Consider the following 24913-nt stretch of genomic DNA (forward strand, 5'->3'; position numbering starts at 1 on the left):
GGGTAAGAAGCGCAAATTGTTTCAAGTGTGGTAAAACTAGCCACTTCATAAGAGATTGCCCTATGAACCCCGCTGGAGGAACAAGATCGCAAGGAGGTGGACCCCAACAACAATATCCTGCCCAAGCAAGGGTATATTCACTTACTCCTGGAGGTGTGGAAGAAGAAGAAGAAGAAGAAGAGTATGCAGATGTGGTGACAGGTACCATTTTCTTATTTGGTAGCCTAGCATGCACTCTTTTCAATTCTGGTGCTACACACTCTTTCATATCATCTACATTTGTTAAACTTTGCGGTATGAATACGCAACCCCTTGAACAAAAGATAAATGTAGCTACACCCACTGGTGATATAATAACCTGTAGGAAATCAGTAAAAGATTGTCCAATCATTATAGAAGGGAGAACTTTATTAGCAAACTTAATTGTATTTTAAATGCTAGGTTTTGACATTATTCTAGGAATGGATTGGTTGTCAAAATATTATGCTAGTATTGATACTAGAAAGAGAGAAATTATTTTCTGACCCCCTAATGGTGACGAGTTCCCATTTTGTGGGTCCTGTGTACAAGCTACTCCATCCCTACTCTCGGCAACTCAAGCAAGGAGAAGCATACGTGAAGGCGCACCTGCGTTCTTAGCTTATGTGAAGGCTAAACCCGAATTGTTGAAGAAGCTAGAAGATATACCTTTAGTGTGTGACTACCCTAACATTTTTGCAGAAATTTCGTCAGGGTTACATCCTGACCGAGAGATCAAATTCACCATCGACTTGTTACCAAGAACCCAGCCAATTCACAAAGCTCCCTACCAAATGGCGCCGTCAGAATTAAAGGAACTGAAGGAGCAGCTTCAAGAGCTTTTAGACTGGAGTTTCATTCGCCCTAGTGTCTCACCATGGGGAGCACCAGTGTTGTTTGTAAGGAAGAATGATGGTTCTATGCATAAATATCGCGAGCTGAATTGGGTGACTAAGGATCGATGATCTTTTTGATCAACTCAAGGAAGCCACAATCTTCTCTAAGATTGATCTTCGATCAGGGTATCATCAACTCAGGGTGAAGGAAGAAGACATCCAAAAGACAGCATTTGGGGTAACCAATGCACCATCTGTATTCATTGAATTAATGAACTGGGTATTTCACATGTACCTTGACTGGTTCGTAGTCATGTTTATAGATGACATTTTGGTTTATTCCACCAATCACAAAGATCACGGAGAACATTTGAAGACAGTACTAGGGATTTTAAGAGAAAAGAAGCTATACGCTAAACTTAAGAACTGAGAGTTTTGGCTGGAAGAAGTGTCGTTTCTTGGCCATGTAATCTCGAAGGATGGGATAGGTGTTGATTTAAGCACGATTGAAGCAGTAACAAATTGGGAGCGTCCAACAAATGTCCATGAGATCAGAAGCTTCTTAGGACTAGCTGGATATTATCAGAGATTCGTAGAAGGGTTCTCTAAGCTGTCAGGTCCCTTGGCCGCTCTGACAAAGAAGAACGCTCGCTTTGCTTGGGATGACGAGTGCGAAGCAAGTTTCCAAGAACTCAAGCAGAGGTTAGTGTCTGCACCTGTCCTTACTCTTCCCAGGGAGTGAGTTATTTATAGCAATGCCTCCCACAAAGGACTAGGTTGTGTACTCATGCAGCAAGGCAAAGTAATCGCCTATGCGTCTAGACAACTGAAAAATCATGAAAGAAATTATCCTACTCACGATCTAGAACTTGCAGCAATATTTTATGCTTTGAAGATCTGGAGACACTATCTATTCAAGAGAAGGTTGAAATCTATACCGATCATCAAAGCCTGAAGTACATCTTTGCGCAGAAGGAATTAAACATGAGGCAACAGAGATGGCTAGAGCTTATAAAAGACTACAATTGCTATATCATGTACCATTCAAGAAAAGCAAATGTGGTTGCTAATGCCTTAAGTAGGAAGTCACAAAGCGTCACCCTTAATGCTTTGACTACTCCAGATCAACTTGCTCAACAAATAGGAATGATTCAGTTGGATATTACTCCGACTGAAGAACAACCCGCTTTTGCGACACTCGTAATTCAACCCTTAACTGTTGATAGGATTAAAGTCGCTCAGAAAAATGATCTCGAGTTACAAGAACTCATCGAGAAAGCTAACCGCGACGATGCCCCTGGCTTCCATTTCACGAATGATGATCTGTTGAGAACTGGAGACGCCAGAACTGTCATACCAAATGATGCAGAGCTGAGAAGGGATATTCTAGATGAAGCTCACAAGACCAGGTATACCATACATCTGGGGAACACCAAGATGTACCAAGATTTAAAGAAGAAATTTTGGTGTCACGGCATGAAGCGAGATATTGCCGAATATGTGGCCCATTGCCATGTGTGTCAACAAGTAAAAGCTAGACATCAAAGACCCATGTGGGGCCTCTCCAACCCCTAAGCATACTTGAATGGAAGTGGGATCAAATTGCCATGGACTTTGTGATAGGTTTGCCAAAGACACCCAGTGGCCAACATTCCATTTGGGTAGTAGTCGATAGACTCACCAAAAGTGCTCATTTCATTCCATTCCATATCATGAACTCAGTGCCAAAGTTGACTGAACTATACATAAGATAGAATTACTACTTTTAAGTATTTCCATAAAAGTGAATTGATAAGTGTTTTTATTACCGAACCGACATTATGTTAATTATACGTTTTGGATGATTTAAGTAGTTTCAATTATGTTGAGAAATAGCAATGATGTTTATGAGAATTGTTGCATGAATGAAAAGTGTGATTTGAATTGATTTGAAGTGTTTGATTGCCTGCTGCGGTTGGGATTTAAATTTATGTATTTGATGCCTGCTACAATTGGAAATTTAAGTTACGCAAATTGCTTGAGAAAATGACATGTTGAACTGTCTATTGTTTTATGAAGAAAGCATGTGTTAAAGGCATAGTCCTTGAAAAGCAAATAAATAGTGTTTTGAGTATTAAGTATGAAAAATAAAAAGACTCATAATTTACCGTGTGTGTGTGATCAATGTGTAACAAAATATCGTAAATATGAAATTTAAAGAAGACAGATATTTGTTAAAGAAGTGAAAACTCAATTAAGTGAAAAACTACTCCGGGGCAGCCAAACCCAAGAATTTCACTATTCACAAGACAAAGCTAGTAACAAAGCAGTAACACTCAAATACTTCGATGCAGTGATCGTATCTTGCACTCTGACGTGTACCTATACACGAACGCTTCCCAACCAAGTCTTCTACCAGAAGGGGTCTTCAATGAATTCCTTTAACTTAGGGCTCCTCCCTAAGCTGGACTTCAAAGTTGATCAAATCACACACCAGGTAACTCTTAGAGAGCTAGCAGATTTTCACTATTTCTACCTAAACACTCTCTCTAAGCTCAAGAGAATTCAATACCGAATTCTTTAAATAATACATGCCTAAAGGTCTCTATTTATAGGCTTTAAAAGACCTAAATTGACACTGTTTCTGTTTTCTCTCGGCGGCGTCCAGACGGAGGCATAGAGCGTCCGGACGGTGAACTATGCAACCGTCTTTCCAAAATGCGCTTCACGTGTTTCCTTATTAAGGCAGCGTCCGGACGATGTTGCCCTAGCGTCTGGACGGTTGCAAGCTGTCTTTCCCGATCCGTGTCTGCAAAGGAAATCTGAATTCTTCTCGAACACTGAAAAGTGTCAGGACGGTGTTACCCTGACGTCTGGACAGGATGCACACTGAGCTGTCAGAATCTTCTCGACACAAGAGGGCGTCCGGACACTTCATTGGACCATCCGGACGGGAACAAGGGATCCGACTTTTGCTGAGTTGGAAACTTTACAGAATCTTCCTAGAACTCTGAAATTGCCTTCTTAAAGTTTATGACACTGAAACTTGTCATAATAAGGCCTTTTCCATATTAGAGAATTAATCTCTGAATATTCTGAAGACTCTGAATAATTACGGCGTCCCTGTTTCAGCAGCATACTTACATGACAGTGATTTTTTCAACAAAATGTAGCCAATAAAACTAACAAAACATGATCATGAAATCTAAAGGTATATTGAAAGCATAAAACATAAGCATGGATGTGAGATAATTGCATAAGACACGATAAGAATCGAGCCAAGCCTCCAGCATTATACAAACGGACAAGTCCATAAGGGCAAGCCCTCGATGTTGTTAAGAGAATCTTAATGACATTGTGAGGACAAGTCCTCGGGAGGAGTAAGTTGCAAGCTCTCACTATCTCGGGGCAAGCCCCATACTGTTGAATAAGTGTACACGAAAGGATATCCTTGAAGATATCAAGACAAGTCCCAAAGTGAAATAAAGTACAAACATGAGCATGCATAACATTATTTAACTGAAGTGTTTAAGTTATTTTCATGATATGTAGTGGTTTTATGCTAGACGTATTGGTATGCATATGAGTTTTAATGAATAAGAACATATGCATACTACTATCGACTGGTTACATGATTTGAAAGCATTGAGCTTTAACGTGCATGGATGTTTACATTGTTAAGAATTGGGAGATGTTAATATCTTTATATAGATAGGCAAACTGTCATTTGTTCATCAGCAGAGACGTGCTTGTATCCTAGAGTTTAACTCAAGTGCATGCATGGTCAAACTGTTGCATCAAAGGCACTAAGCTTTAATGTACCTAAATACGGCATTGACCACTATTAGTAATGCTAAGGTCTTTATATAGTTAAGCAAGATGCCACTGTTTTCCACTTAAGGCTTATGTGTATGCGTGAATCTGTAATAGAGTAACTATGTGCATGTATGTCTGAGCCACCGAGCAAAAGTATTATATTGTAGATGGGTCTATATTTAAAAGCTTCCAAGGTTGGATGACTGGAACTTCTATATATGTTTGCAGCTACGTAGTACACTTTCATGTTTTCTGATATATCGATGTTTACTTTACCAACTACGATGTTGCTTTCAAGGGATGGATTTTCATAACCTCAAAACGTAGTGGTATAGTAAATGTATGATAAAAGGAAAAAGTCGGTTCTTTGTGAAAACTTTGTGATTTTTATACTACTGAGGTCTCGGTATATTTTATACTGAGATGGTGAACTAATTCTTTCACCTATACGGATGTGGCTACCACCATAACCGTATAGATGCTACTCCTTTAGCTGTAAGTACATTAGAGGTGGATGATGATCTAGATGCGTTGTATCTAAGGTGTTACAATTGAAGCCTACCGCGACAGTTGTAATATGTTGGACTATGGGGTCCTTTATTTTGTATATTTTGTATATTGCTCGTGACCTGCATGTCACTTATTCTTTTTTGTAGCCATTCTTTTGGTATATGATGTAAATTTTTTTAAGTATTAAACAGATAGACTATTGATGGCTCTTTTGTATAATCAACAGGTTTATTAATAGATTTGCTTTTCCGTTGAGACAATAATTAAATCATTATGTTTTCCATTGCATAGATATAACTCTGATCAACGTACATCCTCCATTTGCCATTTGCCTTCTTCACCAATACTACATTTGCTAGCCAGTCAGGATAATCGACTTCTCGGATGAACCCTGCTTGTAGGAGCTTTTCTACTTCTTTGTGTATCGCCTAATTTCTCTCAGGAGCAAAGCTTCTCCTTTTCTGCTTGACCAACCGTGACTCGAATCAACATTCAGCTTGTGGATCAGTACCGACAGATCAATGCCTGGCATGTCTTTGTGACTCCAAGAGAACACATTTACATTCTCACGGAGGAAGGCCACCAAGGATTCTTTGATCGGTGGAGACAATTGGGATCCGACCAGCTCCCCCAACTGTGATTGCTACTTTTCTACTTCATTTATTTTGACCCCAGAAGCTGTCCTCCTTGGAACATCCTTCAGCATGATGTTGTAACAATGTCGTGCTACCCACTGATCCCCCTTAACTTCTTCGACTTCATGCTCGATCGGGAATTTCATCTTCAGATGAGACATGGAGGTGATGGCCTTAAGCTCGTTGAGAGTTGTCCTTCCGAGGATGGCGTTGTAGGCCAAGGGACGGTTTATCAGCAGGAACTTGACCATTATAGTCTTTTATCTCGGGTGCTCTCCTACTGTGAATGGGAGTTCGATAGAGCCGACCGAGAAAACTTGCTTTCCTTCGAAGCCCTTTAGAGGATACCTGGCCAGGACAATTCTATCCCCGTTTATATCCATGTGTGTGAATGCCAACCAATATAGGATGTCGGTTGAACTTTTGTTATCCACAATTATCTTGTGGATCATATGGTTGGCCACCTGCAAGGTGATGACCAGTGCATCAGTATGGGAGAGGGACACTCCCACATAATCTTCGTCTAAGAATCCCACCACTGAAGATTCTTTCTTCTGGGACTTGTGAGGTCGGTTAATTGCCAGGACCTTCTAATTCTTTCTCTACCTAGTGTAGGCCTTCCTGTCCACACTAGTCTCTCCACCTCCGGCAAACCCTCCAGATATTGTCTGAATTTCAGCTATGACACAATGATCTCGGGGTTTAGGTTTCCTCACACTCCTGCTCCTACTTCTTTCTCTCCAGGGCTCTTCCCTTCATGACTCCTCCCTTCTCTAGTCATGTTCTCGAGGCCTATCTTCTTGACGCCTTCTGGGGGATGGAGCCCAATGTGTATGGTCCCAGGGAGGATTATCCTGAGGCTGTCGGTCTTGGTTCTGTCTGGGTTGGGCTCGGTTATCCATAAGGAAACAGACATGCTTCTCGTTCCCGATAAACCGTTTGATCATGAGTCACAAGGATATGCAACCCTCAGTAATATGCTCCATTGCGTCATGAAATGCGCAATACTTGTCCTTGTTCTTCTCCAGCAGCTCCCTCATGATCTTATTATGGTGGACATAGTTAGGATCCCTTCTAACTTCCATCAGAACCTCATGGATTGACGCGTTAAGGGGCGTGAAGTTGTTGTCCTTGAACTGCTTGTACAGTTTTGCCTCGGTCATTTGCTCTGCTTGTGGGCTCTTCTTCTTCTTCTTCTCAAGATTCATAGGAACCAAGACTTGAGTCTGTTAGGAGCCCATCATGGCTCGGAGAGTTTCTTCCTAGTTTATGTATTCCTCCACTTTATCCATAAACTCCAGCAAGTTTCTGGCTCTCGACGAGCAAGGTCGGCCATCAGGGTCCCCTCGAGTCATAACCCCTGGTACAGAGAAGCATACACCATTTCATCCATAGGACTCTCTACAGAGAGTTTGGCTTGGTTGAATTGCATGATGTAGTCTCTTAAGGATTCATCATCTCGATGGCGCAATCACATCAAATGACCCAAAGGCTTCTTCCCTATATGTCCTACCAGAAATTGGGTCAGGAACTTTCTCCCCAAGTCTTCAAAACTGACGATAGACATTGTAAGGGGTTTTCGGAACCAATCTCAGGCACTCCTAGACAAAGTGAGAGGGAAGGCTCAGCAAGCAACCTCGGACGGAGTTCCATGAAGGTCCATATGAGCCCAATAATTATCTTGGTGCTCAGTTGGATCCTCGATCCTAGTGAATGCTGCGATGCTCAAGATCTTGAACTTCTCGAGCGGGAGATCTAGTCGGTGAAAGGCGAGGCCGTGCCATGTAGCAAGTTATCTACCAAGGACGTTTTGCCCTTCTCCTTTTGGTGGACTTCCTGTTGCAGGTAGTTGTACTTCTCATCAAGGGAGGCCATGACCTCACTTAACCTTTTATACTTGTTCCGATGAAGATTCCTTTCACCTCCATCGTTTTGAGAGTGATTCTCGAGCTGGTTGTCCAGAGGACCCCCTCGGCTCCCTACATTCATGTCTCTATCAACATGTGCATCACTTTTGTCTCCATCATTCTCATCCGATTCTTCTGGGATTCGTCCCTCGGGGAATCGCCCCAACAATCGCAGGTTTTGCTCGGTAAGAACTTCCATGTCCTTGGACAGTTGAGCGATCCAGGCTTCCGGGGCAGCTACATGATTGTTGTTTGATGGTCCCCCTGCCTCGGGTGGAGGGTTGTTTCTTCCAGGATCCATGGCTCTTGTGCGCACCATTACGGATTTTTTATTATGAGAAACAAATACAAACTCGTTCCAACAGACCGCGCCAAGCTATTAAAACAATTTCCGGTTCGGTAGCACAAGCTTCTAGAAAGTTTTTCTTGCTTTTTCGTGCAAAATAGTAAAGTCGGTAAGGGTACTTGCTGGGGTGTCAACTGGTCCCACTCCAATGCTTAAGTTAGTTCTTAGGAGAATGTGAATCAAGGGTTTAATCACAATAATTTCAGCTAGAGTATACCTAGATCTCTGTGGGTATTTATAGTGAGGGTGAGAATAGGTTTTTCCCGGAAATGGGGGAAGTTGATCTTCTGATCGTGGGTTTCCTAGTGTCTGGGACATGGGGTTTCCACACGTCCGGCTAATGGGTCTTCCAATATCCAAACGTGGGTTCTCCACACGTCCGGGTTGTGTTCCTTTGCACGTTAAGAACGTGTGCCTCCACGTTCCAAATCATGGGGTGCCTATCTATCTGGAACGTGGGCCTCGACATCCCGGTATACCTCTGGGTATGTCGAGGGCTCGATCTCTCCATGGGCTCTTTGTGGATTGTTTTCGGGTGAGCTTGAATTTGTCACATGGTTGATCATGCGGCCTGGCCTTCTTGGTGAATTGATGAGCCCGGTTAAGGGGCCCTAAAGCTAGCTTTCCTTGGGATCGTGAATAGTGAATGGGCCGACTTGGACTGTCGGGCCCATTCACTAACTATTGGGAATATTTCCCAACAGACATTATAAGTCTTTCAATAAAATTATAATATAATATATTTGATACACTACTAAGTCTTTATTTATTTAAGTTTTTTAAAGATACAAAAGAAGAAAACAATGATGCATTAAAAAATAAAAATAAAAAAATAAAAAATAAAAAACAGAAAGAGTCCATCAATAATTTCATGAGCCTATTATAGTGGTACGTGTATATTCAACAACTTTGAATACTGCAACCTCTCAATATCATATCTGGAATTATCATGATATTCAGAAGTATCTAGGAAGCAGTCTTACTTTGAATTATTGACATGCATTGCTCTTTTAATTTTTGGTAGTTGACCGGTACCCTAAATTGTCATTTCCTCTCATTATTAGATTTTTTTTTTTTTTTTTTTTTTTTTTTTTTTTTTAATGTTTGGCTCCTACGAAAAATTATTAAATATTTCTTTTGTTTTTATATAATCTAAAGAGCTGTGAGAGAGAGCATGAAAATAGAAACCCTTTGAAGCTCAGTGTGAGCGTCCAATATAGAGCTTTTTAGTATCATTCGCTGCGAATTAACTTCAAACATTGAGAACAGCAAAATCCAAATGGTCCAAAGAGCCGTAGCCCATGGATTGGATTTCAGAAATCGCTTTCCATCAATACAACATTAAAGTACAGCAACTGATATCAGGCCTGTTCTCCATCGTCCACAATACAACATGAAAAGAATAAGAGCTAAAAATGACAAGAACAATAGAAAATGCATGGTGGAAGGGCTACCATTTCAATCTAACAACAGTAAACTGATTTATGCAGTGGATCATATGTTCAGTTTTTTTTAAAATAACATCCCAATTACATGTCCTCGAGAGACAACCTAACATATATAAGATTAACTGATTTATGCAGCATTACATGCAAAATAATCTGTTCCAGCATTTTTGGTTTAATTGATAAACATTTGTGGCTGCCCTCGAGTAGATCAGTTAATCTTAAGTAGGGAATTGCAAGGATCGGTTTAAAGCTTCTGATATCAACGAGTAGATCTGTCTTAATTGGGGCATTCCTTCTTCCATCTTGCTGTAATGGAGGTTTGGAGTGCTGGGTTGGTTTCTAGATGCTTTGGCTATGCAGGTTTTGTGTTGGAGCTGCTGGTTGACAGTTTGGGTCAAGTGTATGTGCTGGTTTTTGGGCAGAGTTGGCTGGGTTTTTTTTTCTCTGTATAGTTTCTGTTGTTGTGCAGATTGTTAGTTGTAGTTGAGTGGATTTTTTGGCTTTCCCAGAAGATTGGAAAGTGCTTTTGATTGTTGTTTGTGTTAGTTACTCCGTGTAACTTTGTTCCAGTGACTCAGTGAGGTTTGCTTGCCGGAGAGACAATTGTTTTCAGTTGTGTGGAATGAAAAGATATATTCATCCAAAAAACATCTGTTCCAGCATATTGAGAGACTAAACAAGGGACACTACCATTTGAATCTAACAACAGTAAACTTAAGGACATCACCCACAAGAAAAGAAAGTAAAATTATGAAATTGTAAGTTTATGGATGAAACAGTAGAGTTAACAACTTATCCCGATAATTCAAAAAAATATAAACTTTACTTGGCAATATCTATGAATTATTTCATCCTCCAGACCTTATACGACAGCAGCAAAAACATCTTTAAAGAACCAAAAGCGAAAGTGTTTTAATTAAAAAGCGCATAGCCGTTGCCAGTGCATATCTCATGTACAAAGCGAACTCTTTCTGAAAGATTATGAAATTTAAACGAAAAAAGTCTTAAAGTTTCAAAGTAAGATCAGGTGAAGATGTATTTGTCCTCAGAGACGGTGCTGTCATGGGAAAATTCATGTTTGCAGTTGAAGGTAATTCCAAAGCCAATGATCGTTCTGGCTCACTCACCTGCCGGAAACTCCCAGGCCAAAACAGTCCCACATCATCGTCTTCCATGAACATTGGCGGTCCAAAATAGCCTTGTTCAAACCTTGCTCCACCTCTAGGTGGCCTTTCTGATGGTGGTATTCTTTGGTGCATTGCAGCATGAGCTTCAACACCAAGGGACCGAAATGCAGAACCGTGAAGGGGCAGAGAAGCCAAGCTAGTATAGCTATTGGAGAACATTCCCATCCGCATGGCACGCTTTGCCATTGTTCTTTCCCTCTTATGAGCATTCTGATGGCCACCAAGCGCCTGTGAACTGAAGAACTTGCGACGGCAATAATTGCAAGAGAAAACCCTTGGAACTGTTCCTGCTGAATTATGGGCTGCTACCTTACTTCTCTCACCCATGTCCTTCATGTCAGCATCAATGGTGCTGAAGTGGAGTGTCAAGTCGAGGGAAACAGGCTCTGGATCTGGATGAATCTCTATGACATTTGTCAGACAGGATGAATTGGTGGTGCTGTTTTTGGAAGGATCGGGGGATGCTTCTTGCACATGTACATTTGAAGCTACTTGGCGACCGACTCCTGACTCATTTCCAGATTCCAAGTTTGAGTTTGGTGTTAACATATCTGGGTAGTGCAGTGAGGTTGAGAGCTTGTTTCTTTCAACAAAGAGCAGTCAGAGACTGATAGAGCCGATTTCTGACAGCAGTCACTTAGCTCCTCACCTGCATGTATTATGAAACAACTTATTTGCAGTTTTTAACAGTGACCAATACTAATCAAATTAGCTACTGAATGCACCCATCTGATTCTTCCATACACACAAATACATTATGTGTTCTCTATCCATGTGCTAAAATACAAACACACAAAAACATGGTTATAATACAAATGAATTAGACATGCACATTTTCTGCCATGTTTCGAACTCTAGATTTTGGGTTTTTCTTTTCTTTTCTTTTTCTTTTTCCTCCCCCCTAGCTATTCTATATTTTGGAGTTTACAGTGTACTGAAAACCTATATCTGTGTTGAAGTGTAAAACTCCCATTCAAACACTAACACAAGAACAAAAAACACACCATGTCGCCCCAAGAGATCAATCATCAACGAACACTGATCTGCAAGAACCCTTGCTTCCTGTTCAAATAAGCAGGCAGTAGCTATACATGGCATTCAGGTATCTTCTTCAAAGGAAACTTGTCTAAAACAACCTACAGGTGGTAGGGGTTGAGTTATTGATGCGAGGGGGACTCCAGAAGAAAAAAGGGACTTCTAGTTATAATCCAGAAATATAATCCGTCCCCCAGGGGAGAATATGGGTGTGCTGGAACTCTTGGGTATTTAACATTACTCCAATCAGCCACAGTGAATTACTTGGTTTGACCATGGAGAACAAGCTACACATAGTATTTGAAGACTGAAACGAAAAACCCAGCAGATCGATTTTGCCACATGCAAATGCTTCAACTATGCATTTACTTGAAGTTTGGGCCAATGTTTTCCTTCCAACCCTTAAAATATTCTTGCATCACCCTTGCACATATAAACCTCAACTCTATTCCCCCAAATAAACTTGAGACACCAGCAACTTGAGAACATTAAGTATAATTTTCCTGAGATTCTAAAAAGGAAACAAAAAGCTCTTCCACTTCTATTTACTACAAATGCAATTCGATGAAGTCGCTCAGGGTTTTGGATCTACATTCATGAAATTCAACACAAACAACAGAAAGAAAAATTCTTGAATCTAAACTTCTAGCCTATGACGTTCATTCATCTCTATTGCTGAGGCTAGAAGAGAAAAGGGAACCATAATAAACTCAGGAATAACAAGAAAATTACCAGAATGAAATTATTTATTCTGAACAACAAAGTGTGATTAATCAAGCCCGACAATGGGTTTTCCAACAAACCTTACAAGGAGCTCTAGGGAAGCAGCAGAGATGTTGACTTGAGAATTTGTTTTCATCAAATCAGTATCATGACACCAACAACTTTGTCATACCCATAAATTTGGGAGAAATATCAGATCAACAGTTATGGTGCTACTTAGTACTCACTTTTACAAGAACTAGACTGAGGGAAGGGTTTTTCACATAATTTTGGAGGCCACATACCATGCCATCAGAGCACGTGAGATGGGCAGCAAATTTTTATTTCCTCATGTCCTCAACTCATGCAAACGTATTTGCATAGTGGATACTCTATCTGTGTCAATTAAGAAATTTCTGATTTAATAGGAAGTATTTTCCAATAAAGACACAGGGGTCCTGGACATAAGCTTCTTTTTCTGAAGCAAATAATGTCTCAGGTGTATGAGGGGCATATTCCTCATGGTTCAAGGCTTACATCTCATCCTGTTCATTTCATTGTCCATTTTTCGGCTTAAAAAGTAAGCATGAAAAATCAATTTGGATGATGTGTAGTATTTCTTTAGTTGTCTCTTTGCCTTTAATCAGGACAAAACAAATCCCTGTAAACACAATTTGACAAAGGAATTGCATCCAAGTGACAGACAGAATTAGGTAGTTTACAACAATAATATGTCATTGTAAATTCTCTGAGTAGGAAGGGGATCCTCCAGGATCATCACAAAGAAAAAGAAAAACAATTTCAGTTATGGGATCTTTTACTATGGGATTGCGGTAGTTCATTACTTCATTTATGCTCTAAAGAGTAAAAGATAACACTCATGATCAGATATGGCATATCGAAGATGCTCTAACTGGGGAAAACAAAGCTGACAGATACAACCATCTTTTCTTAACAAAATGGGCCAGTTTGAAAGACTGGAATGGTAAAACAAGTTTCATGCTGAAGTATTTACGAAATGTCACCGTGAATAAGAATGAAAATAGTAACTCTGATAGTCTTATTGCATAATTTAGTTGTGTTGTTGCTCATGTTCGATGTTTGCCTTAGTTGTTTATTATATTGAAAATAATTAAAACCACAATAACAACATTAGAGTGAGCAAGTCTAAAAATGTTGGATTTCAGAATTTAAAGAGGTCACTACTGAAATCTCTGGAAAATAAAAAATAAAAAATAAAGAAAAAGGTTCAAAAATAAAAAACCACAAGTATAAATATAAATCCAGATCAAGATGAATCTATTGAAATCATATAAAAAAAAAAAAAAAAAAAAAAAAATCAGTACATGGATTCTGATAAACAATGATAAGAGAATTAAAAATATCCAAAACGAAAAGCGAAGGAAATTAGTACAACGAATTCTTGTGCACACCAATAACAAACTAAAAGTATGTGCTCAACATAAATCCTGACCAGTCATCATGCGAAATAACTCTACAGAGTACATGATGGACAAGGCAAAAGGCATACACTACGTTAACCAACCAAAAGGCAAAAGGATTGAGCAGAAGCAGCATATCAAAACAATACAGTAATCCAAGAATCAAAATTTGTGCAAAATGTGGACAGATAATAGGCCCCCTCGTCATTAATATCAGAAATGAAACATATATGAATTTGAATGATTGTAGATGAACTATTTGACCATAGCAGTATTATGTTCTTCACTTAAACATTTCCATAGACTATACATCCTTCCTAGAATATGAGATCGTCTAAACTATTAATATCCTAGGTATTTTTCACTCTTACAGCTCGATTTGACACGATGAGAGTTGATACTTGAAATTATCCCATGGGAAGTTCTGACCATGGACGACCAAAAGTAAGTCTCTGGTTTAGAGGCATTAACATGTTCAAACCATCTTTCTAATAAATTATATGGATGCCACAACAACCTTCTATTGAACAAGGATTCAAAACTATTACACCATTTAAGTTCTAACTAAATTATTTGAAAAAAAAGCAGAATACCTCCAGTTTACTGAACTTCAATGTGTAGCAGCAATGTACTAAACTATTGCAAAACAACAGTGGAGGGCTCTAGAAGTATCTTGGATAAGCCTCTGCCATGTGCCAAACGCAGCTAAAATGATGAAAAACCCACGCCCATGAAGGAAAGACGCCCCGATTATACAGAAAATATGCACAACTTAGGTTGTAGCAGGAAATTTATGTATGTACTCATTCCATTAAGATTTCAGTCCCCATGAATTTGTCCAGGTTAAAGATCATAACTCACAATGTAAAAATTCTCGATTATGTTAAGTTGACATGACAAAGGCCCAAAGAAGATCTCCAAACACGTTTTCATACAAATGAATTTCCTATCTTTTACCATGATTGACTATACCTTAATATGAAAGAATCATTACTGGGTCAGCTTGGTAAAGCGCTACTCTTTCTCGGGAGAAGTCTAATGATATTACAATTTTCTTTATGCAAGCAATAACTCCCATAGCACCTACCGAAAGGCACTTGAAATTCTTTGTCTCCGACTTGGGATTAAAGCCAAGCATCTTCCCTTCTTAGCTCATCATAACTTAAAATTGAAATTACCACAACTCACCAGCACCAAAAACACAGTAAAAAAATTGATGTAAGAAACGAAACCCTGCATCACAGTATAGGGATATTAGAAAAGATCTCAGTAATCAACCAAAAGTAGACTGAATATGATCACCCAGTTACACATTCAAATTCGATATGTACCAAAAGTCTAAAAAAGATAACCTATAAGAACACATGAGAGAAGCACACGATTAAACAGAGGCTCAGACAAACTCAAAAATCCACACTAGAGTAATTGTAAAGTGGGAACCCTTGAGCAAACATATATAACAACACAAGGCATAAGAAAAGCATAGAATAGTTAGTATGAGGATCAAAATCTCTAGCTGATTAGATGGGTAGTAAGAGTTCCTCACTCAGTTTTCCAATATTGCAGACTATGCTTCAGCCTTCAGTGTTATGCTTACTGCTTACTTGGGAGAGTGATCAGTACCAGAAAACAAGACAGCCTAGTTTTCACCACTTAAGGAGTGGGTGGGAGGAACTAAAAGAGAATAAATGGAGGGAGAGAAAGAGAGAGACAGAGAGAGAGAGAGAGGTACATGGTTATGGGAGAGCAGAGGTAGGAGAGATGGGGGATGATGATGGCAGGGAAGTCAGTGAAGTCAGAGAAAAAGTAGATAACAGAGTTAATCACTATCTTGTTGAATTTTGTGGGCTACACCAGTCTTCAATGAGAGAGAGAGAGAGAGAGAGAGAGAGAGAGAGAGCATACAAAGAGAAGAGACAGAGAAAGCAAAGAGTACTCACTGTAATAAGGTCCCCACAAAAAGGCTCTCAAAGTTTAGTGTCTATTTGCTCAGTGCTCTTTCTCCTATCCTCCACTTCAAAAAAGAAGGGGTCAGATTCTTTTCCAAATATTTTTTGTTTTTTGATTTCTTTTCCAATATTATTGAGTTACACAAAGCTCCTTTCTCACCTCCATCTCCCACTTGTGAACCCAATACAGCTGAGGGAGCCACACATGCATTTCCCCTTTGCCTTTGTATTTTGTGATAGAGTCCTCCACCAAGTGTTTTTTCTATAAAGTTGTCGGTCAGTTTATAATGGATAAAATGATTAAACAAAATATTTAATTTCACAATTTATTTTTTTGGTTGAAAAAATATTTTGGCATAAGATAAGAAAAAAAATAATTTTGAATATTTTGTCGATGCTTTGTAATTCATAGCATTTCTAGCAACCTAGCTATTTTAACTAGGTAATTTGATAAAAACACACAAAAATCATTTAAAGCAGCCTCACTACTATAACCATATAAATTTGATAGGTGAATATTCACTCACCAAATCATTAAAAAACTATAAAAATTTAGTCATTTCTCTCTCTTCTCTTTTTTTTTTTCTTTTTTTTTTTTCTCACGTACAGTTTTATTTCGTTTTGTAATGTTTTACGCTAAAGGAGTTTTTTTTTTTTTTTGTTCTCTTAGACTACAATATTTCCACACTTTAGACATCTAATGCCGTACAAATTTCTTGTTCACATATTCCAACGGGCTTTGTAGAATTGAAGGGACATGTTTGGGTATCATTTTATTTTTTATTATTTTTTAAAAACATGTTGGGGTAGGTGTTTTAAATTCAAATTCTTCTCAAATTTGATCAATTTTTTCTTTTAATTTTTTTCTCGGATTCTTTAAACCATCCATACATAATTTAAAAAAAAAAAAAAAAACAAATTTTCTCAGTATTCATAATTTTAAATATAGTAAAGAATATTATTATATAATACAAATTTCTTAAAAATATGACTATTAGAATAAGACAAATATTAAAAAATATGACCGTTAAGAAAAAAAAAACATTTAAAAAATATTAAATAGAAAAAGAGTAAAGAAATATGAAAAAATATTATTTAAATATAATAGTGATAAAGAATAGTTAAAATGGTAAAATTGTTTGGGTGCATTAAAAAAGTGGTTCACTATAAAAGAAAAAAGTAATTTTTAATTATTTTAAATACTAAAGTTTAACTAGACTACTGGAAATAGTTTGTTAATACTTTTTATTTTTTTACTCGAAACAGAAACACTTAATGAACGGAGACTTTTAACAAATTCTTTATTAGGCATTGATTTTTGTTTTTGAGTTCTCCCTTTTTTTAGCATAGTGTTGGTCATGTTCAATCCAGGAAGATAGTGGCCTGCTTGATGTCACAAGGCACTAGGACAACGAGGCCCAGAACCTGAGGGTACCTTAAAAATGGGCCCACACGGCTTCTGGTAAAATCTAATCCTGTACTGTGAAACGACCTCAACAGAGGCTGCAACCCCTGTTGACTCCCTCTTCAATGATCTGCGTGGAATGAACGTTTGGATGTTTTTTTTTTTTTTTTTTCAAAGCAAGGATTGGACGTACTTAAAATAGATTTTCTTCTCCTTTTCTTTTTCTTTTTCTTTTTCTAAATTTAACTTCTACCTAAAAAAAAGAAAGAAATAACTTCTATAATGCCCGTACTTTAAGCCCAATAACACCATGCCACATCAGCTTCAAACACCAAAATACATTTATGCTCCGTTTGTTTCGGCGTAAAATGATTTCTAAAAAATGATTTCGGCATTTTCCGGTGTTTGGTTGGGGCGAAAATAACAGTCAACGAAAATCATTTTCGGTTTGACCGTAAAAGCTTCTTTAATTTTTGGAAAACGATTTACGATTTTTAAAACCGTAAATCGTTTTCCGAAATTAAGCTCTTTGTCCTTACACGCATGTTTGATATCCGATCGTTAAAATTTAGCAATTGTCGGTCATCGGGATCAAGTCGGCGCCGGAGTCCGACAACATCCAGTCGCCGGAAACCCGCCGGCGCCGGAATCAGGCCACTGGAATTCTGCCGGTGCAGGAATCAGGCAGCCGGAATTCTGCCGGTACCAGAATCCGGCACTGGCAAACCAAATTCCGCCCGGGATATCGCCGGATTCCGGCCAAGCCGGTCGGATCTGGACGGATCCGGGTATTGATCCGGCCGGATCTGGACGGATCCGGCCAGATCTGGCCAAAACGGCCGGGATCCGGCCGAATCTGGACGGATCCGGCTATTGATCCAGCCGGATCTGTCCAAACGGCCGGGATCCGGCAGGATCTGGACGGATCCGGCCATTGATTCGGAAGATTCCGGCCTGAATCCGGCCATTTTGGCCGGATCCGGTCAAACTTTTTCGCCGGAATCCGGCAACGGCGACCGGACGTTGTCGGATTCTGGCGACAATTATCAAACTCTTATTTTTGCATTTCGTAATTTTTTCGTGCGAACCAAACACCGAAAAATATTTTCGAGAAAATCATTTTTTCTGAAAATGATTTCGTCGAAATCATTTTACGCCGAAACAAACAAAGCATTAGACAATAACAATCCTTGAAAGGAGTTAAAAGACCAAAACACCCTAGGGATTTCAGATTTCCTCTTTGGAGGATGTGTGTGGGGGATAATGCGCTAATTAAATTTTGCGTAGCAGAATATTGATTCCAGAAAATTTTCTTAGATGGATTTTTCAATTCTATTTTGATTACGAACAATCTTTTATAAATTACAAGGACTTATGACTATGACCTTTTATGTGTGATAATCTTATTACTCACACCTTAGTCAAATACAATATAACTTAGGAACCTTATATGTATATCATATGAAATATTCAAACATATATGTACGTGTAAAGTAATAATATATATGTTCAATGTTCAATATTATACAATTTATAGAAAAACAACATTAATGCAATTAGAGTTTTGGATACCAGTCCCAACAGCATCATCCTTAATAGAGTCCTCGGACGAATCATCTTCCTCTTTGATCATTGCAACATAATCCTTCTCAATACTTAGGAGAAAAACTGTCTTCTGGCAACGTGTCCCCTCTCGAAGTGCTCTAGCCTTCAACAATTGTATCTCGTTTTGTCCCATCTCTGCATACTTATTTGCCACACAAGACATGTGGGCTGCTATCTTATGCCTTCTTTCAGGGCTAAGGCTTGGATTGTGTTTCCCAATAATTGATGGGAAATCTCTTACTGCAATTACATTGCGACGCTTCCACTTTGCTGGCGTAGTGTCATCATTGAAGTCCTTTTCTATGCTTTCCTCCTTTTTTTGGTGTCCTCCTCCAACAATTTCAACTTCGATGTTTTTTCCATATGATACGTCCTTAGGTTGCTAGCTATGAATCTTTATCATGCACTCGAACTTGCGTGGCACAAGAAGGGGCTTATGGCTTGGTGTATATGGTCTGTATGCTAACAACCAATCCCAAAAAATTACCTTATGCTTGCACCGGTCGCGAATCTACTTTTGCAGCAGAATCAAACAACTGCAATTTAGTGGTTGGTAAGCTCATACCCAAATACTCGCCAAACTTATTTCTACTAGAATCAAACATAGGTTGTTACTTAGCCTACACCTCATCAATCAAGTCATAACACCTAAAAGCCCTAAATCTATCATATGCTATAGTCTTTATATATTTAGACCACTAAATCAATTCCTATTTTCAAATAATCTTTTGTGGTCGATAAAGCCGAACGCTCTGATACCACACTGTAACGCCCTCAAAATTAAATAATTATATTTATTTAACTTGAAATGTTACTCATTATGTCATCAAATCAATTAATTGGTAATTGACTGAATCCACACATGCTACACTAATTATCAGAGTATACTATAGCGGAAAGCGGAATCAAATAATCTAACATTTCTAATAATAAATCTTGAAAACATAACATGTATCGTCAATTATAGACTCAAAGCTTCCAAACATACATTTCTATCACAATAACAGATAACTATTAACTAAACTCACCTGACAATGCGAGCCATTCACTTGGCATCTTCGTCCTAGCGAATTTCTCATTCTGCCTCCTTACAACCTACTAGACTGCATAACACCTAGGTGTTTTATAGTAGAAAATAAGTAATTACGTTAGTCTAAGACTTGATAACTAAATTATTACAGAGCCGGTTTATGCAGTGAAACCTAAGTGACTAATACTCAATTTATTAGACATGAATTTTTCATAAAATTGTATGTGTTGTCTTCGTTAATATATCATCTAAAAATTTAGGTTTATTTTGAAGAGGGTTGACATATTCTCAATAACAATTACTAATGTTTAATATATATAATCATAGCTTTCCTCCCTTAATATGGTCTATACAAGCCTTTAACCCCTTTTTGATAGGTGTGCACTGTCCCGTGGGACCCATAGTAAAATAGCGGTGCCTTGAATATTGCCGCATACCGTCATATACTAGCAACCTAACCGAGTCCAACCTCGAGTCACCCATGCTACTAGCAAAGCCGTAATGACGACTCCATCTGTACATAGTGCGTCGGTCACAAACAACCATTAGGTACAAGGCCAAACAAAAAGGTAAATCCCTTGACCATAAGGTCAAGCCCGTATAATAGTAAGCCTATACCGTATGAACTGGTGTACTAGACAAATAGTTTTCATTTACTTTAGGAAAATCATATATAAGCATTTATTCATTTGAAGTAGTCTAAACATGTTATGAAATCAGTAGACTCATGATATATTATTTTGAAAAGTAAAACATGCTCAGGCCTTTAACATATTGCACATTAAAGTAAAATCTGTTATGTAAACATTTACTTACCTTAATTGTTCATACACAAAATCGAATATCTTGAGCTCTCGCTACTGTGAATTAAACATATCCTAATATTAAACATAATACATTAAGAGTTATAACCCATCCATGTAAAAACCCAAATAACAATCTAGGTATTCTAATTTATCATTAAAACCTAATAATCCATTTTTGGTCACTGTCAAACATTAAACTGAGCGTTCAGTCAAAACAGTGAACATTCGATAGGTACTAGAATACATGAAAAACTCAAAACTTTTAACCATACCATATTCTAGCTTAGCCAAGGCTCATAATTACTCTATAAAAACATAATAACCCACATCAATGTGATAAAACGTGAAAAATAAGGACAAGTTCATAATTTATTGGGAAATCTAATTACCCCATGCATGATAAATCACAAACTCAAAATGGTATGTTAATAAGGGGTTAAAGCCCTAGGTAGACCATATGATGTTGAGCTATGATATGATTATCGTATTATAGCATATATTATATCTATACTGCATCCATGATGACACTGTCATATGATAAACTGTGATCTTACATTGCTGAATGTGATTTATAAATAACTGAGTTCACCACATGATAACTTGTCATCATGTGTATTATTACTTATTAAGTCATAGACTTATGCTTGTATCTTTTCCACCTATGAAACATATGCTGTTTTATTTTGGGACTACCTTTAAATGTTGGATTTGAGATGGACCTTGTAGCAGTTGCGGCGGTTCGACGTAGTGATATCGATCCGGTTAAACTTGAGGACTGACTGCAGAATTCTAAAGATCATTCATGGTAATTAGTACTTTAGGGTAATGTTGTAGGCTTAGCATTTGAGGCTTGATTGTGTATTAAGGTTTAATATTGACCTTTTATATCGACGATATTTATAGTGTGATTCCAGTTAATGTGATGACTCTTGCTAGATACTTTGGTTGTATTCAATGTTGGTAAAATCTTTTATGTTTGCGCTGTGCAGTATTCTCCTTTCGAGGAGTAGTAGATCTCTGAGTCTTATTCTTTGTAGAATTGGACTGGGAGATGAAACGTGAAGTTAATTGCCAGTTAATTAATTTCTTGGGGCATTACACATTTTCTCTCTCGCTAAGTCTAAGGTTTGTTGAAGTGTAAGAATGAAGGTTGAGCGTCATGGTGTGGTATTTATAGGTGTGGGGGAAAGGATAAGGTTGGCTGAGATGACGGAGAAGTTAACGTGTTTTTCAGGTGTGATCGAATGTTCGGGAAAACGATAGCTCAAAAGTTCCAGTGGGATGCTAAACGTTCGTAAAAGAAATGACAGCTCGATTATTCTAATGGGATATTGAATGTTCGGCTAGGGTAATCATTGAACGGTCTAGAAAGACATCGAAAGTTCGGCTAGTGTATGAAAGTGTAAATTATTTAGATTTGGAAAAATAGATTGTTTTAAGACGTTCATTGGGTTTTCTTCTTTCTAAAAGTAATAATAACGAGTGTTAGTTTTTATAAATGTGGTTAAAGCGAATATTCGTTTTATTTATTTATATTATTTTGGAGTATTATAGTAGCTCCACCATTGTACATAAGTACATATTCTACAATAATTATTGCAGCATAATACGTAAAAAGTTAATATGTTTGCACTAATAACCACATATTATATATTTATATAGGTTAATTACTTATGTAGACAAGTAATTAGTATACAACTATAGTCTATAGTTTACTTGATATGTAGGCATAAATAACTAAGTTACATGCTACATATTTATATAAGTTAATATACTTATATAGTAGTATAGTAGTATACTTATAATTTACGTATAAGATATGTGTAATATAATTAATATACATACTTATATTTTATATAATCTATTATTGTTATATCCTTAAATTTTGTTTTGTAAATCATTGAGTTCTTTTAAACAAAGAAAAATAGTTTTTTTTTTTCCTCTTAATATGTTTAAAAATTTAAGAAAAAGACGTATGTTCTTCCATGTTTAAATAAAGAGTAATGCTACACATCATCCTCTTGTCCTCCTTTTATCCTCCCAAAATTGATGTGGCTCTTAAAATCACCATTGGATTAAAATTCAATAATAATCTATCATAAATTCAATGGTGATTTTAAGAGCCACATCAAATTTGGGAGGACAAAAGGAGGACAAGGGGATGATGTGTAGCATTACTCTTAAATAAAACCTCGTTTGTTCGAAATTCAGAGTAAAATATTTTATGTTGGAAAAATATCTTCAGCTAAAATAATTTTTTAGGAAAATGCTTTCAGTTAAAATCATTTTTCTGCATTTGGTTTGTATGAAATTATATTTTCACTCAATCATATTAACGTATAAATATCAACTTTTTTTCACAACATAAAAATATTAATAAAAAAAAACTAAAAAAAAAAAATCAAGAGTTGATTGAGACTGTCAGGTCAATACTGTGGGATAAAAATGTGGTTTCTAGTATTACTTTTCATATAATCTTAAGAATTACGAGGAAGAGAGAGACGGCGAAGCAAAGTTGCGGATGAAGAAAGTGTGTGAAAATAGAAAGCATTCGGGGTAAAAATTGAGATTCAGTGCAATTGTCTGCCCGTATTATTAGCAATTTGAACATACGAGTGTGAGAGGGCACTTATAAGGCCCACCTGCCATTGTGGGCCTAAGTCAATTTAATACAAACCCCACTATCCATCCACCATCATCCTTAAATTAAAAATGGGCCTAAGTCAATTTAATCAGTAGGATCTTGTTTTGGACCCCTAAAAGCAAGGTCAAAAGATTAATATAGGCACCAAAATTGCAGCTTGTTGTGTTGTTGGACTAGCCCGAATTATAAAAGCGAGCCCATTCTCAACAAATTGTTTTATGTTTTAGATTTGAGGTTGGGCTCTAAATCTCTAATGTTTCAAACTCCAGAAAATTCATCCACACGTGTACAAATAAAGCGAAACGTACGGAGCATTTTGTTTTGTAGGTTACGTTAAACAGTGAAATGAATACGATAGGACAGTCATGAGGGGATGAATAATAGCCAGGAATAGCTTTGCCCCCCCGGGAATTTGGTTACGGTCACCCCCCTCATGCATGCTGATACGGATGACAAAATTGTGAGATGAAAAGACCATCTAGGGCATCAGCAGCGTAAGTACATGTCTGCCCAGAATGGGAGATTATTCACTGTCTACTCAAATAAAATGGATACCTACAAAAAATAAAATAAAAAGGACACCCGTGAAGAGAGGAGAATATTAATAAAGCAAACATATGTGATTAAAAGTTTTTTTTTTTTTTTTTTTGCAAATATCAGGTAATTTCTAATGTACTTTCAAACTATCAATTAAAAAATTGCAATGTAATCTTTGTGTCCCACAAAAAAAAAAAAAATTCTTAAAATTTCTTAAAAAGATAAATAGCATTAGAAAATAAATTAAAAAAAAAACCCACTGTGAAAAACCCACCTCGGCTGACGTGGGTCACCATTTATTTATTTTTTATGTTTTCCTGATTTTTTTTTTCTAAACTTTTTATAATTGATATTTTTGTTATTTTGGATAAAAATTAAAGAGTTACATTATAATTTTCATAGTTTGAAAGAAATATTAATTTAATTAAAAGTTTTGAGCAACATTACGGATTGCCTCGTAATTTAAGAGAGTATGCATGTATGTATTTTCCGATAAATTAAATAGTCCCCTTTTTGTTTTGTTTTGTTTTGTTTTATTTTATTTTATTTTTTTTTGATAAGAATCCCCTTTTTGTTGGTTAGTAGTTAAAGGATTTGCATAAGAAAATCATATTGTGTACATGAACCGGTCGGTCGGTTCATAATATATACTACATGGTTAATTTGACAGTTGCATGCATTTGAAGGCTCGGTTTGGTAAATATTTTTTAGGAAGAATATTTTTTGAATAGTAATCAAAAGTGATTAATGTGATATAAAGTAGAAAAAAGTTTATAATTTTTGGTATAAAAAAGTGAAAAAGTTTTGTTTTATACTGGATTTTATTATTTGAATAGTAATAAAAATAATATTGAGGTGATATAAAAAAAATAAAAAAAAAGTTCAAATATTTTGAAGTTGGCTTTTTTTTTTAGAAGAAGTGAAAAAAAGGAAATTGACGGACTTGTTTATCAAACGGTGCCAATTTTACCTCTTTTCTTAACTTTCTCAACCTATTGCCAAAACTAGATGGCACTATCCCCATACAATGGGGCACATGAAGCTCCTAAAAAGTGAAGAGTATAACAAGGTCAAGG

At 37.3% G+C, this 24913-nt stretch overlaps 1 protein-coding gene across 3 annotated transcripts; it reads right to left on the reverse strand.

Annotated features, from left to right (window-relative positions):
- Positions 1 to 10381: 10381 nt before the first annotated feature.
- On the reverse strand, positions 10382 to 15758 carry LOC133877695 (zinc finger protein 7-like). Of its 3 annotated transcripts, none has more exons than XM_062316093.1 (3): positions 15408 to 15758; positions 14949 to 15094; positions 10382 to 11331 (listed from the first exon to the last, which is right to left on the reverse strand). In XM_062316093.1, exon 3 carries the CDS (start codon positions 11229 to 11231, stop codon positions 10500 to 10502), a length of 732 nt encoding a protein of 243 aa, XP_062172077.1. In that variant the 5' UTR covers positions 11232 to 11331; positions 14949 to 15094; positions 15408 to 15758; the 3' UTR covers positions 10382 to 10499. The 3 variants fall into 3 exon arrangements, with proteins under 3 accessions (XP_062172077.1, XP_062172069.1, XP_062172062.1); XM_062316085.1 differs by having other exon boundaries at positions 14834 to 15094; XM_062316078.1 differs by lacking the exon at positions 14949 to 15094 and having other exon boundaries at positions 15408 to 15757.
- Between the last annotated feature and the right edge of the window lie 9155 nt (positions 15759 to 24913).

This window comes from Alnus glutinosa, chromosome 1, assembly GCF_958979055.1.
Source record: "Alnus glutinosa chromosome 1, dhAlnGlut1.1, whole genome shotgun sequence".
Classification (NCBI taxonomy): Eukaryota; Viridiplantae; Streptophyta; class Magnoliopsida; order Fagales; family Betulaceae; genus Alnus; species Alnus glutinosa.